Source organism: Mustela nigripes, chromosome 11, assembly GCF_022355385.1.
Source record: "Mustela nigripes isolate SB6536 chromosome 11, MUSNIG.SB6536, whole genome shotgun sequence".
Lineage (NCBI taxonomy): Eukaryota > Metazoa > Chordata > Mammalia > Carnivora > Mustelidae > Mustela > Mustela nigripes.
In genome coordinates, this window is record NC_081567.1 from 30,709,692 (window position 1) to 30,725,690 (window position 15,999).

At 52.0% G+C, this 15,999-nt stretch overlaps 1 protein-coding gene across 1 annotated transcript in view; it reads left to right on the forward strand.

The window, feature by feature from the left end:
- The first annotated feature begins 8,559 nt into the window (after positions 1–8,559).
- Positions 8,560–15,999, forward strand: part of TEKT5 (tektin 5) — a 35,941-nt gene continuing 28,501 nt past the window's right edge. The window contains exons 1-3 of the mRNA XM_059415978.1: positions 8,560–9,313; positions 12,061–12,144; positions 12,781–12,851. Of these exons, the coding sequence (XP_059271961.1) occupies positions 8,738–9,313; positions 12,061–12,144; positions 12,781–12,851 (731 nt within the window). The 5' untranslated portion in view covers positions 8,560–8,737. The remainder of the gene's footprint in view (positions 9,314–12,060; positions 12,145–12,780; positions 12,852–15,999) is intronic.

Sequence of the window (15,999 nt, forward strand, 5' to 3'; positions counted from 1 at the left end):
CCCCCCCCCCCCCCCCCCCCCCCCCCCCCCCAGTTCACCAAACCGGAAGCTCTCCAAACTGGCCTTTTGGATTTTGCGGAGGCTTCATCACACCAGCACGATTGATTAAATCATTGGCCGTTGGTGATTGGCTCAACCCCCGGGTGGGGGCGGGGGACTGAAAGTTCCAACCCTCCAATCGCAGGGTTGGTTCCCCGGCAACCAGCCGGTGTCCCAAGCCAAGGCCCTAAAGTCATGTCAATAACATAACAAAAGACCTAACTCACTCTCTGGAAATTGCCAGGGTTTTAGAAGCTCTGTGTCAACAAGGGGGAAGAAAACCAAACGTGTTTATTATAAATCACAGCATCATCACATCATGTTTTAAAAACCCTCAGGGTCCTTTTAAATGACTTTTTAGGTCAAATGTAACAGTTTTAGACAATAAAATTGTCAGAAAATTAGAAACTCTTCAGGGTCTGTCGCGATAGCCCTCCAGACTCCCTGGATGCGGATGTGTGAGATGCGTGAGGGCAAATGACCCGCGGCTCTACAGCCCGTGTTCTGAAGTCGGAGGCCGTGTTCAAATCCTGATTCCAGTTCTCATGAGCTGAATGCCACTGGGCCAGTGCCTTCTCATCTGTGGCCTCGGTTTGCTCACCTGTATAATGGGGATGATAAAGGTATTTCACACCTCCACCCCCACCCCATGCGGTTGCTGCGGGCGTAAAACACTGTAATTCGTGGCAATCGCGGAACAGAACATCCAGAGAGCAACGATCCAATACAGGCTTCTGTTTAGGTAAACTCAGGTGAAATCCTGCACCCTATTTACGAATGCAGAATCGGAGGCCTAAACGGGGAAAGTTGCGCAAAATCACCCGGCGGGTTAGTGGATGAAACAAGACTACACCTGGGGTAAGCTGGTTAAACATATAGATGCCGATTCAGCGGGACGAGAGCATTTTAAACCCGTGCAGGTGGAGAAAACACGTTCTTTGGAGGTGCCTGCAGTTCCGCCTTTCACCGGGAGGTGGTGCGCTCCCCCCACCTATGATCAAAGTGGTGCGGAAAAGCCCGAAAAATTAAGTTTTAAGTGGAGAGAATTGTCCACCTCTTTCCCTGGATCCAGCAAAAACATCTAACAAAGAGCTATCTATATACACTTAACATATGTTCTTGGCCGAACATAAGGTCACAAAAATTTTCTGTTTCTTTCTAGAATCTTTATACTTTCAGACTTTATGTTTAGGTCTGTGACCCATTTGGAGTTAAATTTTGTATGTAATGTCAATCTACGGTGTCAGGTGTGGGATGCGATTTGCTTTTTTAATACATGAATATCCAGTGGTCCCAGCCACATTTGTTGAGAAAACTATCCTTTCTCCACAGAACTAACTTTGTGCCTTTGTTGAAGATCTCTCGACTGTGAATATGTGAGTCTATTTCTGGATTCTTTGTTCTGCACTCATCTCTCAGAAGGCCGTGCTATTCCGTCGATCCTTGTCTGTCTTTGTGCCGATACCATACTGTAGCTTTCTAATAAGTCTCGAAGTCAGAAAGTCTAAATCCTCCTACTTTTTGCTTTTCAGAGTTGTTTTTGGCTAGTTTAGGTCCTTGAATTTGCATTTAAATTTTAGAACCAGTTTACTAGTTTCCACCTGAAAAAAGAAAAAAAAAGATTAAGAGCCTGCTGGGACTCTGACCTTCAGCTGGGGAACAAGTGACCTCTTAGTACTATTGAGGTTTCCCGTCCACACATGTAAGATAGCTCTCTATTTAGCTGCTTCTACATTTCGCTCAGCAATACTCTATGGTTCTCCAACTGCCCCCCAACCCCCCATCGTCTGTTTCTTTTTGTAGGCTTTCTATTGCTGTGTCTTCAGCTTTGCTGATTTTTTTTTCCTTCTTCATTATCCTAGTCTGCCTCGTTACGGGCTGAATGTTTGTACCCCCATCCCGACCCCCAGTTCGTATGTTGAAGCCTGGACTTCCCCTGTGATGGCGTGGGAGGCGGGCCTTGGGCAGGCCATGAGAGTGGTTGTGAGGTCCCCCGGGACCTCGTGATGGGATTAGTGCCTCTAGAAGAAGAGAGGCAGCGGAGCTCCCTTTCTCCTCGAAAGGAAAGGCCATGTGGGGACACACAGAGAAGGTGAAGGGGGCTGTCTCTCAGCCAGCAAGAGAGCCTCACCAGAGCCCACCACAGTGGCACCCTGATCTCAGACTTCCAGCCTCCAGAGCTGTGAGAAATACGTTCCTGGGGGGACCTGGGGGGCTCAGTCGGTCAAGCACCTGACTTCAGTTTAGGTCCTAATCTCAGGATCCCGGGATTGAGCTCAGTGGACAGTCTGCTTGTCTCTCTCCCTCTCCCCCTGCTTGTGCGCTCTCTCTCTCTCTCTCTCTCAAATAAATAAATAAATAAAATCTAAAAATAAAAATATGTGTCTGTTGTTTATAAGCGCCCCAGTCTGTGGTACTTTCTGCAGCCCCGGCTGAATGCAACCGCCTATAACCCCATCTTACGTATTTTTCATCTAGACTTTGTCATTCCATCTCCCCACATTCGATTCAGGCCTGTGTGCGTGTGCGCGTGTGCACACACGCACATCTTCCATGTCTCCACGCATCGTGTCCTAAATGTGGTCTAGCTTCTTGAATACATATAATGCGGTTATAATGTTTAAAGTGTCCTTCCCTACTAATGATGTCATCCGTGTCAGTGCCGGTTTGGTCTGGATTGATGTCTCCCCCTTCCCCCATCGTGGTTCATATTTTCCTGTGTCTTTGCCTGCCTGGTAATTTTTTTTTTAAGATTTTATTTATTTATTTGACAGACAGAGATCACAAGTAGGCAGAGAGGCAGGCAGAGAGAGAGGAGGAAGCAGGCTCCCCGCCAAGCAGAGAGCCCGATGTGGGGCTTGATCCCAGGACTCTGAAATCATGACCTGAGCTGAAGGCAGAGGCTTAACCCACTGAGCCCCCCAGGCGCCCCTGCCTGGTAATTTTTGTTCGATGCCAGGCATTGCGAATTTTCCCTTATTGAGCACTGGAAGTTTTGTTGTTTTGTTTTTTCTCTTTTTACAAGTATTCTTGATCTTTTCTCTGGGGCAGGGCTAAGTGGCTAGAAACTTCTTTCCTCTTTTGAGATCTGGCTCTTCAGCTTCTCTAGACGGCACCAGAGAGGCCTTGAGTCCAGTACTAATTTTGCCCTAACACCGAGGCAAAAACCCTTCCGAGTATTTGACTCGATGCTGCCCAAAATTATGACATTGTCTACTGTGGTTGGTAGGAGGGAGAGCTATTCCCAACCCCGTGGGAGCTCTGGGGATTGTTCCCACTAACCCTGCGGGATGATTCCTTCGCCTTCCCAGGGCTGTGTCTTTTCACATGCCAGCACTGGGGATGCTCTGCTGAAGAGGGCCCCTCTGCGTCTCTCCAGAGCTCAACTGTGGCCACACCGGCGTCCTACCTTCCCAGCTCCGTCTCCTCGACACAAGGGGCTCCCCATCCCTGCGCGTGGCCTGGAAGCTTTGTCCAGGCTGTGAGCTGGGGGTATGGGTACGACTTGCTTCATTTGTTTCTCGTCTCTCGGGAATGACTCTCCTTCATGGCCTGACGTCCAATGACTTCAAAATTCCTTGCTTTATATATTTTAGTGTTTTTGAATTGTTTCAGTTCGAGGGTACAGCCAATCTCTATTATCCAATCTTGGCCAGAAGTGGAAGTCCTATTAGGGTATACGTATGGGAGATGTATATAATACCCACGAGACTGTCTATGTTATATATATTAGTATATGTGAAATACATACTATGTATATGCTAAAATAAAATCACGTGAACGTGTATACTTATAAATATGTTAGTATGGAAGGCTTAACCAAAAAGTCAAAGCCTGTTTCTGTGCCCCTCACCCCTCAGTTCCACTCGTGTATCCCTTAAGGGGTAATCACCCCAATGCTGGTTCCCTTGCATCCTTCTGGAAGTGTTTCTGTGTGTACAAGTTGCATACACATCCATGTAAGTTACATGTATATCATATCATGTAACCTGTCTTGTATTTTGCTTTTCTTCACTTATATCTTAGAAGTTGATTCTTCTCAACCAGCACAGGTCCATCTTCTTTTTATGCTGCAGCACACAAAGCCATGAAAAGATGGGTTTTTATTTTAGCCATCCTGTATCGAGAGACAGAAGTTCATTCTGCCTTTTTCGCTGCTATGATCATTGTAGCAGTGAACACACTTAGCATTCATGGGGGCACGTATCGGCAGGGAGATGTCCAGAAAGATTTCTGGGTTATTAGACACCTGCCGAGGCTGGTGCTGTAAGCTCCCAAAAGATACCCTCTTTCAAGTGCAGGGATGGGAGGGATGTGCTTTATTTTAAAATGCAGGTTTTGGTTTTTGAACGACACAATCCGACACAGATGCTGAATTGAAAGCAGCTTCTTTCCAGATTTTCTGTTCTCCCCCGCGTGTGTCCCTATTTTGCTGTTTTTCTGAGCACTGCTTAGAGCCACCTCCAGTCCCCTATTTCGGTGGCCCAGCAGGCACACGTGCAAGACCCCTGCCTACCCGTAGGGGACGCCCAAGGAATGCTTGCTGATTTGATCTGCTCACTGCCGAAAGTTCTGTGAGACAGTGGCTCCAGCCATCACCTAAAGACGGTCTCCACGCTTTTCTTCCTTTTATTCCGTAGGCTGTCGGGTTTCCCATTAAGTTCCCAGATGCAAAGCTGTCCCCTTCACAGCCCGTGGGAGTCAGGCAGCGACCTCAAAACAGCAGGTTTCAGGCAGTGATTGTGGTAGAATAGTCGGGGCTGAATGTGGTGTCTCCCGTTTGGGGGGCAGAGCTGGCGGACCACGGGGAGCCCCACTGGGGAGGGGGGTGTCACTCACGTGACTGTCCCCATCCACTTCCTACAGAGATTCCAGAAAGAGAATGCATTTTCCATCAGCATGCTTTAAAGGAGATTGAAAACAAACCAGAACAGGGATGCCTGGGTGGCTCAGTTGGTTAAGCAGCTGCCTTCGGCCCAGGTCATGATCCCAGGACCCTGGGATGGAGTCCCACATCGGGCTCCTTGCTCGGCAGGGAGCCTGCTTCTCCCTCTGCCTCTGCCTGCTTCTTTGTCTGCCTGTGCTTGCTCTCTCTCCCTCTGTCTCTGGCAAATAAATAAATAAAATCTTAAAAAAAAAAATAAAAGAAAACAAACCAGAACAAAACTTATGGTGAGAGGTCTCTAAGCAGTGGCTACCTAGGTAGATAATTGTTTTAACGCCGCCCCCCCCCATCTTCCCTACAACAGGATTTTGGGTAATAGTTTTGTTCCAGGTTAGTTTTGATACAATGGGCAAATACAGAGATTACTTTTCACTTAAAAAAAAAAAAGATTTTATTTATTTATTTATATGACAGACAGAGATCACAAGTAGGCAGAGAGGCAGACAGAGAGAGAGGAGGAAGCAGGCTCCCCGCTGAGCAGAGAGCCCGATGCGGGACTCCATCCCAAGACCCTGGGATCATGACCTGAGCTGAAGGCAGAGGCTTTAACCCACTGAGCCACCCAGGTGCCCCTACTTTTCACTTTTAAGAACTAGAAGTCAGCAAGCTTTTCATATGAACAAAAATGCCAACTTGCCAAATAAAAATAATCACACCACAAAGGTCACGCTCTCCACCATTGTCCATTCTGAGCATGGGCGGTCACGCAGAATGATGGAATGGAAGCAACCAGGTTCTGGTTTCTTCCCATCTCGGCTCTCCTCGTACATCTCCAGCCTACTGTCTGAAAACCGGGGTGCCAAGCACCCCAAAGGGTTGGGGATGAAAATCGCAACCAAAGAGAGCACCACTGATTCCCAGACATTAGGAACTTATTGTCAAAATCGAGTGCAGAGAGTCTGCATGTGTTGGGGCTGACTGAACCCCAGGCTGAGTCCTCTATGTGTACTTTACTTAATAGAGAGTAAGCAATAAAAATTGGCTAATTTGAAACTTACATTTTATTAAAACTCAACAGTATCTTATTTTGAAGACTATTTAATTTATTTATTTGAGAGAGAGAGAACACAAGCAGGGGGGAGGTAGAGAGGGAGAGGGAGAAGCAGGCTCCCCGCTGAGCAGGAAGGGGTTGCAGGACTTGATTCCAGGACCCTGGGATCATGACCTGAGCCGCAGGCAGATGCTGAACTGACTGAGACACCCAGGCGCACATAACTCAACACTGTCTTAGCCAGAACTATCACAGGACCCAGCAGTTCCCATCCCTGCTCTATATTTGAGAGGACTAGAAATTTTGACATGAATGTTTATAGCATCATGATTCGTAATGGCAAACGTCCATCCACAGACGGATGGACACACAAGCGGTCCATCCCACGATGAAGTATTATTACGCCCTGGAAAGGACTAGAGTACGGACATCAGCTATGATGTGACTGAACCTTGGAAATGCCACTACCCCACTCACGGCGAGGCACTGCTAAGAGTCAAAGTCCTACTCCACTTGCTGTAATACTTTTCACTTGCTGAATTTTTAGAAGTCGATTCCTTGGGTCTTTTGGATTGGGTGCGCTGCTTACCATTCCTTTTTCCGTTGAGCTATCATCAACTGTTCTCATTGGATGGCTTCTGACGTTCTGTTGCTTCATTGTCTACCCAACCATCCACCCACCCACTCCTCCATTTTTTTACTTCATTCAACAACCCCCACTTGTGCACCTGCTACGTAGCAAGAATCTACCAAGTGCTGTGGGTACAATGACAAGGAAAATCCAAACAAGGTCCTTTCCCTCCTAGAATTTATTTCAGAGTCGCATTACTTCAAGTATGGTTCTACATTCACGCACCGGCTGAATGTAAACCTTCCTTTATACCCTTAGATATCGGTCCCATTGTTATTTTTGGACATGAACCTTTTGTGCTTCCAACATACCCCGAATCTTTTGGACCCCTTTCTTTTTTTTTTTTTTTAAGATTTTATTTATTTATTTGACAGACAGAGATCATAAGTAGGCAGAGAAGCAGGCAGAGAGAGGAGGAAGCAGGCTCCCCGCTGAGCAGAGAGCCCGATGTGGGGCTCGATCCCAGGACCCTGGGATCACGACCCGAGCCGAGGGCAGAGGCTTTAACCCACTGAGCCACCCAGGCACCCCTGGACCCCTTTCTTGATGTCCCCAGATGTGCTGCCACTTCTTGCGTGTGGTGTCTCATCTTAAAAGGGCTTACAAAGGAAAGCATTGTAGAGGTGGAGCGGGTCCAGAGCCCACCCTATAAGATGGGGGTGGGTATCAAGCCCTTCGTTCTAGGTTTGTGGTGGAGTTCAATGAGTACATAGAAAGAATCAGATATATACAAGGTGCTTAATAGCATCTTCCTCTGCCTTGGTCCTCGACAGCCCCTGTTTTCAGTCGTAGTTAGGGAGAGAATTTCCCTTGACCATCACACTTCACTAACAAGGACAACTTATTTGAGGGTTAGGTTCCTCTTTTCCCCAAATCGGAAGGGGGAAGGCTCTGCACATTAAGCACCCCTCTTGTTCTGTCCCTTGGGATCACGTGGCTGATCCCACCAGCCAAAGAGGGGTCAAGTCTCTTGATGGTTTAAAACCAGTGGTAGAGAAGGGAGGGTTGAATAGTCTTCCCGGCACAGTCAGGATCTTGATTCAGGACGCCCGTTCATTCCTTCATTAGTGTGGTGGGTGCTGGGACTTAGTGGTGAGGCGGACAGACATGGTGTCTTCTTCACAATCCCTCCCCCGCCTCCTCTACTGAGTTAAGGTGTGTTGAAGCCTGACTTACATACAGTAAAATCCCCCCCCCCTTTTAGTGGACAGCTCTGTGGGTTTTGGCATCCATGTAGAGCTGTATAACCCCACCACAGTGAAGACAGAGGACACTACTCTCACGCTCCCCATGTTTTCCCATGCTCCTTTGCTCCTTTGTAGTCAGTCCACCTCCCTCTGCCCCTAGCTCCTGGCAGCCCTTTGTCTGTCTTCTGCCCACATGGGTCTGTCTTTCCAGAATGCCATCTAAGTGGAATCATACAGGATGTGGTCTTTTTTTTTTTTTTAAGATTTTATTTATTTATTTGACAGAGAGAGATCACAAACAGGCAGAAAGGCAGGCAGAGAGAGAGGAGGAAGCAGGCTCCCTGCTGAGCAGAGAGCCCGATGCGGGGCTCGATCCCAGGACCTTGGGATCATGACCTGAGCCGAAGGCAGCGGCTTAACCCACTGAGCCACCCAGGCGCCCCAGGATGTGGTCTTTTGAGTCTAACGACTTCTACTTGGCTTCACCCATTCAAGATTCCTTTTTTCCTGCTGAGTAGTATTCAGCCCTCGGATGTCTTGGGGACAGAGAGGGAAAGAAGACAACTAACCTTGGCTGGGGCTCCCTGAGCTGACTGAGTCTACCAGAGCGGACTACGTTGCATTTTCCCCCAGGGGCAGAGTTAGGTGTGAAAGGCCGATTTGATTCTTAGGGAAAAGTGGATCAAGGCCATTTCTTGCTCCCCCAATTCTGTGGCTGGAGAAACTCACCTTCACTTTGTCTTTTGGCATGGGTTTTAATCGGGACAATATGGCCCTAGCTGGCCTGAAACAAGCCGGGGCCCCAATAAAGCCCTGCTCCTTCAGGCTTTATGACAACAGTGCCGAGTCATAGAGGTCCGGCCCATCCCTAAGAGAAGATCCTTCCCCATCCTGCCATGCCTCGGCCCCTCAGAGTTTTGCCCAAGGGCAACTGATGGGGGAGGATGGAGTTTCTGGGAACCAGTCAGACGGTCAGTTACTGCGGCCCCAAGAAAGCCTGTGGCTTCAGTGCGCTGCCCCCGGCTGTGCCCGCCCCAGTGGTCCAGGAATGTTACCAGCCGTATTACCTGCCTGGGTACCGCTACCTCAACTCATGGAGACCCAGCCTCTTTTACAAGATCTCCAACGCACAGACCTGCATGGATGAGGGGGCCACGAGCCGCAGCCCCCTGAGGCCGCCCACCATCCTGCCGGCACTCCGCTCTGCCCTCTTCTGCCGCTACACCCCCCACGACTGGGACAGGTCCAACGAGCTGCAGGTGCGCGGGGCCGAGGCCTCTCGGCTGTGGGCCAGCCGGCTGACCGGCGACTCCATGAGGCTCATGCAGGACAAGGACCAGCTGACGCGCCAGATGCAGGAGGGGACCAGCCGGAACCTGGGCCAGAGGCTGTCGGACATCGGCTTCTGGAAGTCCGAGCTGGGCTACGAGCTGGAGAGGCTTCTGAAAGAGAACCACAGCTTGGACACGGTCAAGAGGCGGCTGGAGTGTGCTGCCGAGGAGCTCGACTGTCCCCTGCAGGTGAACTGGGGAGGGAGGGGGTGTGGCAGCGGCCAGGAGGGCAGCCTTGGGCGCTCTGCTCCTCCCCAGTGAAGGTCAAGGCCCTGGGAACTTCGCATCATCTTCCGTTGTCAGTTCCTGCAGCCCAGGATTATCCCAGTCAGATCAGGTTTCCTCAGCCCGAATCGGTTTTCCTTTTCTCTTTGGGGTTGCATCCAAACGGCAGAGGTTTTGTCCAGACTTTCTGCACGTGCCTGTGTGCGTGTGTGGGCGCATGCACGCGGGCTGCTGGGTAAAGAATAGACTTAGAAGAATTGCTGTATTTTTCTCCATGGCCCTTAACACCTGCTAACGTGCTCTCTAACTTGCACATCTATTTAGTTACCATTTCGCTCCCTGAGCTAGAATCTAAGTGCCGCAAGGGTGGGGATTTTTGTCTACTGTCGCCAGCGTCTTCCAGACTGATCTGCAGCTGTGCTGGGCAGCCCGTCTGTGTCCGCCCTCCGGGAGCCGTGTCTATGCCGACCGCCTGCCGTCCGGGCCAGTGTTCTGAATGTCTCCCCAGCCTAGCACAGTGCGTGGCACGCAGGAGGCTCTCAGTAAATGTTTGCTGCTGAGTAGATGAGCCCGTATCTGAATGTGGACATTCTCAACGCTCCTTGGTCTCCCATTGTATCCCGGATCAGTTAGGTTTGACTTTGGTGGCACGTAAGGGACCCCTGTTACGTGCAGCTCAGTCAAGGCTCAGCCAAGTCATGAGGAAAATTCCAGAAGGAAACAGAGTGGACGACTGCAGCCTTCACCCGATGCCGGAGGGGGGACCCAGGCGCCCGTCTTTCTGCTCTGCCGTCCTCAGCTTGTGGCTTTTGTCCTACTGCTCGTGGGGAGATTTCCTATCTCCTGTTGCAGGCTCCTACTTGCAAGGAACATTTTGATCTTCTCATTTGAGGCAGGAAGATAGGGGCCGGGCAAAGGGCCCCGTGCCCCCACTGTGTCAGGGTATGTCAGTTTCCTGGAAGGGCACATCCTGTGTTTCCATTCCTAGCCCATTGCTAAAACTCTCCCAGGCTCTGTGGCAGCAGAGGAGTCTGGGCGAGTGAGTGGTTTTCCTGGGGTTCCCCGGAGTGGGCCTCGGGTATGGAACTGGCTTATCTGCCTTGCGCCGTGGGAGCTGATCTGGGTCACACGGACGATGTTGGGCTGCCCCGCTGGAGCAGGTGGGGACTTGGGACCTCCTCCCTGGATGCCACCGGCAGACGTCTCTGGGCCATGTCCCTGGTGTGGGGACATCTAGAGGAGAGGTCCCGCCTCCAGATCCCCCAGGAGACATGGCACGGGTTCCCCTCTACCCCATTATGGGGACTTCTGCTGTGTCCCTCAGCCCCCAGGTTTCTCCCCTGAGAGGAGAGTGGGCAGGGGGACCCGAGACAACACTCGAAACCTAGTGCAGTCCTCTCCTGCTCGCCTCGATCCTCCAGCCTACCTGGGAAACCCGGCTCTGCCTGCTCGCTGGCGGCTTCTCTGGCCCCCCACATGGCTTGGGGGGACCAGAGGTCTCTCTGCCCCCCTTCTTCCTGTCTGCAGGGCTGCCCCCCTTCTCCCTGCCCTCCCCACTCCTGCCCTCCTCCCACACATCTTCCAGCCCCCGGTGGGGGTGGTGGGGGAGTTGGTATTTTAAATATTAAACTGGATCTCCATGCTCCCTCACTAAAACCCCCCTCAGTGCACCCTGTTAACATCCAGATTTTCCTTGTCACCAGCTCCAGCTCCTGCACAGCCCAGGCCCCTCTCACGGCTCCAGCTTCCCCTTCTCCAGCTCCAGGGGTTTCCTGTCGGCTCCTCCTCCTCCTCTCTCTCAGGGCCTTTGCACCTGCTGTCCCTCTCCCTGGCACCTTGTTCCCATTCGTCTCTGCTGCTTCCGATAATTCAGGTCTTGGTCTCTCGCCTCCTTAGGGAGGTCCTTCCTGGCCAAGCCCCCACCAGTTGCTTCCCCCTTCCACCTGCCTCACCCTTACTCTTTGCACCCCTTTGCACCCAAGTCCTGCTCACAGTCAGAAACGATTACTTCTCTTTGTGTGTTTATTTGTGTGTGTTCTCGCCTGTCTCTTAGATCCCCGTTATCCCGGGGACCCTCTGATCAGTTGACTGTGGTATCCCTAGCACCCCTCCCAGCACCAAGATGGGGCGCTCCCCTGCTGCTTTCTCCCTTCTGCTGCTCTTTGTGCCGTCACCGGCCCGTGGCCTAATCATGTGCCTTTCTCAGCTTCTCGGTTCAGGAGCTCCCCTGAGCGGACACTTCTCCCTGTCCTCTGTTCCACGCTGCTCACGGGGCCCCTGACCATTGCAAGGTGCATGGCTGTGTGACAGGGTCACCTGAGTCTCACTTGGCCCTGGGCACTTTCCGAAGCCCCACCCCCACTCCATTTACAGATCTTCAAAAAGGCGTTTTCACATATATTCATAAGAAATAATTCGTTGACCATATCGGGAGTGTTTCACACGTGTCCGGCCGACTTAATCCACGCAGCAAACCTCTGCAGTATGCCCCAGTATTCTACCCATCGGCAGTCTTGGCATTCCGGGGTCCCCACGGAGGGAAAAGGGGAGGAGGAAGCCCACTCACGGGCACAGTGACGAGGCCACACGGGCGCCATCCAGGTTGCCTGGGGGATAAAGCCGATCCCAGCAAAGATGGATGGGAGTCGCCTGCGGTCAGACTCTGCCTACAGGCGCAGGGAAAACATGCTGTTTCCCACTGCTCCCTACAGGTGGCTCTGGAGTGTCTGTACCATCGAGAGAAAAGGATCGGGATCGACTTGGTCCATGACAATGTGGAGAAAAACCTTATCCAGGTAAGAGGCCTCCTGGGTCTGCCCAGCCCCCTGGGGGTGGTGGTGGTGGGGGGGTGGCAGCTGGTCACAGAGGTTTCTGAGCTCCTCCCAGGAGCAGAAGCCACGTGTCACCCCATGCAGAGTCAGGGCTCGGAAAGCATTGGGGGGGGGGGGGGGGGGGCTACACTACGTGGAGAACAGGCAGAAGGGAAGTCGTGGGACCCTCAGCATCTCACCGTCATAGGCATAATAACAACAATAAAAGCCAGTGTCCATGGAGCGCCTAATGTATGTCACGCACTGTACTGTTTCACACCCGTTCTTGAATATAGCGATAACACAGTCTACAGATGAGCTCTTGGCACATAGTAGGGCAAGTGTACAATTTAGGAAGAAGGAAGAAGAAAGAAAATAAGATGGAGAATGTGGAGCCCCCGCCGCTGACCCTTACCCGTCCGGCCTGGGGACGGGGGGGCGGGGGTTGGGTGGAGATGAGGCAGGAGATGGACTCCCTCCCTGACATTGCACAGGGCAGGGGCGGGGGGAGGAGGGGGTCAAGAGTGGGCGGTGAGAGGTAGGGGTAGGGTCACTCACCTGGGAGGCCAGGTGTGGTGACTTTCTAAGGAGCATGGCTCTTTTTGACCTTTTTCATTGCAGGAAGTAGATTTGCTAAAATGTTGCCAAGAACAGATGAGAAAACTAGCTCAAAGAATTGATATCCAGATGCGGTAAGAGCGGCTTCCTCTCCCCTTTCTCGGGGTCTGATTTGGGTCTCCCCAGTTTCTGGGGGGCAAGCAGATGGGCTGTCCGTCTCTTGGCGGTTCTTTCGGTCAGTGGTGTGCCAGCAAGTGCTAACAACCAGCTCTCCGGGGAAGACAATGAGATCTTATTTGCAGCATCAGTCGAGGTCAATGGGGATCTTGTTTTCCCGGGGCACACCGGGGCACACCGTCGGTCTTTATGACCCCAGCCCTTCCCTGGCTATACTCGTTCGCACACAGGGCCTCCGCAAAAGCCATGGGCCTCGCTGATTTTCCTCTGAGGCTGGGGCTTCCCCGTGGGAGTTCCGACCTTGGGGAGATGGCAGAGAACAGCTGACATCAGGCATCAAAGGGAGGGGCCAGCGCATCTCCAGAGAGGGGCTGGTGGATGCCTTGAGCCCGGAGTCTTCAAAAGCAATCAGCCTTTTGTTCTTGGAAGATGACCTAACCGGTATCAGGACAAGCCAGGAGGCTCCCTGCCTAATTAGAGGGAGGCCCGAGTTTTATGGGGCTTGAGGCCCCTAGCTAAGCCCTTGGCCCTCACGTCCCCTGGAGATAGCCTGCCCTCCAGAGGCTGGGGCTGGCCATGGCCTTTAGCTCTCCCAGGGCATGCTGCTCTGTGGGTTCTCCTCCTTTCCTAAGACCCAGAGAGCGAGAGGAGGGCTGGTCACCTCGCCCCAGCTGCCCCTTCTAGCTGCGCAGGGCCTGTGGGTAACCTGGAGGGGATGCTGTGGGGGTTCCGGCATCTCGCAGATAGGCTTTGGCGGCTGGCCGTTCCCCAGGAGGAGCCGTCAGTCTCCTGCCCTCCCAACACCCACAGAGCAGCTCCTCACCTCCCCTGAGGACTGGGCCCAGGGACGGGATCACCCAGGGCCATGTTGAAAAGCTCCCTGAAGGTCTAAGGGTGAGGTCAAGGCCGGCCGCAGGGGTGGAGGTGTTGGAAGGGGCGCACACAGCAGTGGCGTGGGGACAGGTGAATTACCGAACGCAGCGGTGACTTGTGTCATGGGTGTGCCTCTGACCTGATTGCTGACAAGTCCACCTCCCACTTGGACTGTGTGCCTCCTGTTTGTCTACAAGTTAATTTGCTTAAAAAACAAAACAAAACAAAAAACTTTATATACTTGCATTTAAAAAAGAACACTTTAACAAAGAAAGTGCTTTGGGCGGGCCAATGTCTTCACTGTGTTTTTCTTGCCCTTATTTTTATGATCACCTATTTTGGGCAAGAAAGAGAGGTTTTCCATTTGTGGTCGACACGGGGCTATGGCAGAATGTGGTGTGGGGGTGACGGAGGGCTGGGGTTTGGGAACTAGGACAGTTTGAGCCACCAGAGTGAACAGAGTCCCAGACCAGAAATTGGGGAGCTGCACCCTGGAGGGGAAATCATCCCAAGATGGGACTGGGGCGGGCGGGGACCGCTCGGGCAACCCCGGCCATGAAGCAAGATGTGGGAGAGTAAGGAAAGACAGAAAGATGGAGAGGCACAGACACGGAGCAAGAGGAAAAGCAAGGGACATGGGGGACAGCCACCAAGGGGTGGAGGCAGCCAAGGCAGGGAGGGTGGGGGGAGAGAACGAGAGCAGGTGGACAGGCGTCCCTCCCCTTTGCCAGGACAGAGGCTGAGCCATGCTCAGTAGAGGCTGTTTGACCTTGGGCAGTGGCCCACTTTTCTGACGGTGCCCATCGTCTTGCAGGAAGCAGCTCCTGTTGCCAGGGCTCCCTGATGAACTTGGAACCGGCCACAGAGCTTCAGTGTGCCCTTGCCCCCGCGGGGAAGCTCCACCGCTGACCCGGTCCGGTGGCCTCCCTGGCGCTAGGCTGTTGACTCATGGTTTTCTGGGTGAGGCCTCAGGCCTGCATCTGGGCAGAGCTGTGTCCCTACCTCACCAGGAGCACCAGCAAAGCAGAAAATGCTGGGCAGAAGCCATACAGGGCTTTTCCTCACAGGCCCACAGCGAGGCGAGCCCTGGCACTGGCTGGGCTTTATGTCATGGGCCAAGGAGGGGAGACAGGGGCTGCACCCTCTTTGTCCAGGCTCATTAACAAGGGCCAGGAAGCTGCACCAGCCAGCCAGGGATGCTGAGGTCCTGGGTCCGCTCTAATGCTCTGACCTGTTTCTTTTCTACAGTCTGGTCTTCATGGTCCAGTTCATTAGGCAGGACAGGACCCCATTTCTCCAGGGCTCTGCCAATTCAGAAGGCCCCAGGGGCCTCAGGATGGGTCCTCCTGTCCCAACATGACTCCCTGAGCATTCCCATAGGTGGGGGTCCACCACCAGGATCTACTTCTCTTGCTTCTGGCCTGTTTGAAATCCATCACCAACATCCAGTACTCATATCAGAAAAAAAAAAAAAAAGTGGCAAAATGATGAACAGAGACAGGGGAGAGGGACAGAGAAAGAGACAGGAAGTCCCTAAGACAGAGAGAAACCAAGAAAGATGAGGCAGAAAGAGAAAAAGACACACACACACACACACACACACACACACACACATCCATGTGACATGTGCACCCTTCACTTTAGTTGGTGTGTCTGGACATCAGCTGGTGTAGCGAAGGTCCTTCCCTTCTTTATTCCCTGTCCCCTCGAAGCACTTCAAGATCACATTCCCAGTCGATGCTCATATATCTTTAACACTGACTAATCTTGTTTCAATCAAGACAGAGACAGGAAAGTTCAGGCTTGGAACCTTCTGGAGGCAACAGATTCTAGCTGGGATTCTGTTAGTGTTTAATTAGTATTTATGGGTGAGGTGACCTTTTAATGGAAGGTGCTACTGATGATCCTTTAGAGACCGCGATGTAGATTTTCCCTTTAAAATACACTTATTTATATTTTAAAGGTGATTTTCAAAAAGTAGTAAGTAACTTACAGTGCCGGTACTTTGAGAATATGGCAGCAATCATGAAAGTGGTTCTCCAGGGTCTGGAGTTTGGCACATGGTGGCTTTTAAGTCTAAGCTTTCCAGCCAAGATTCCAGCCCTGCAGGCGCCAAGCACTGTCCCTGTCCACTGTCCTCTGCTCACCTCTGCTCTGCCCCGACTCCGCCCAGTCTCTGATTCCATCCGTCCTGACTCTTCAATCCTTGGTTCCACCCAGCCCCTGACTCCG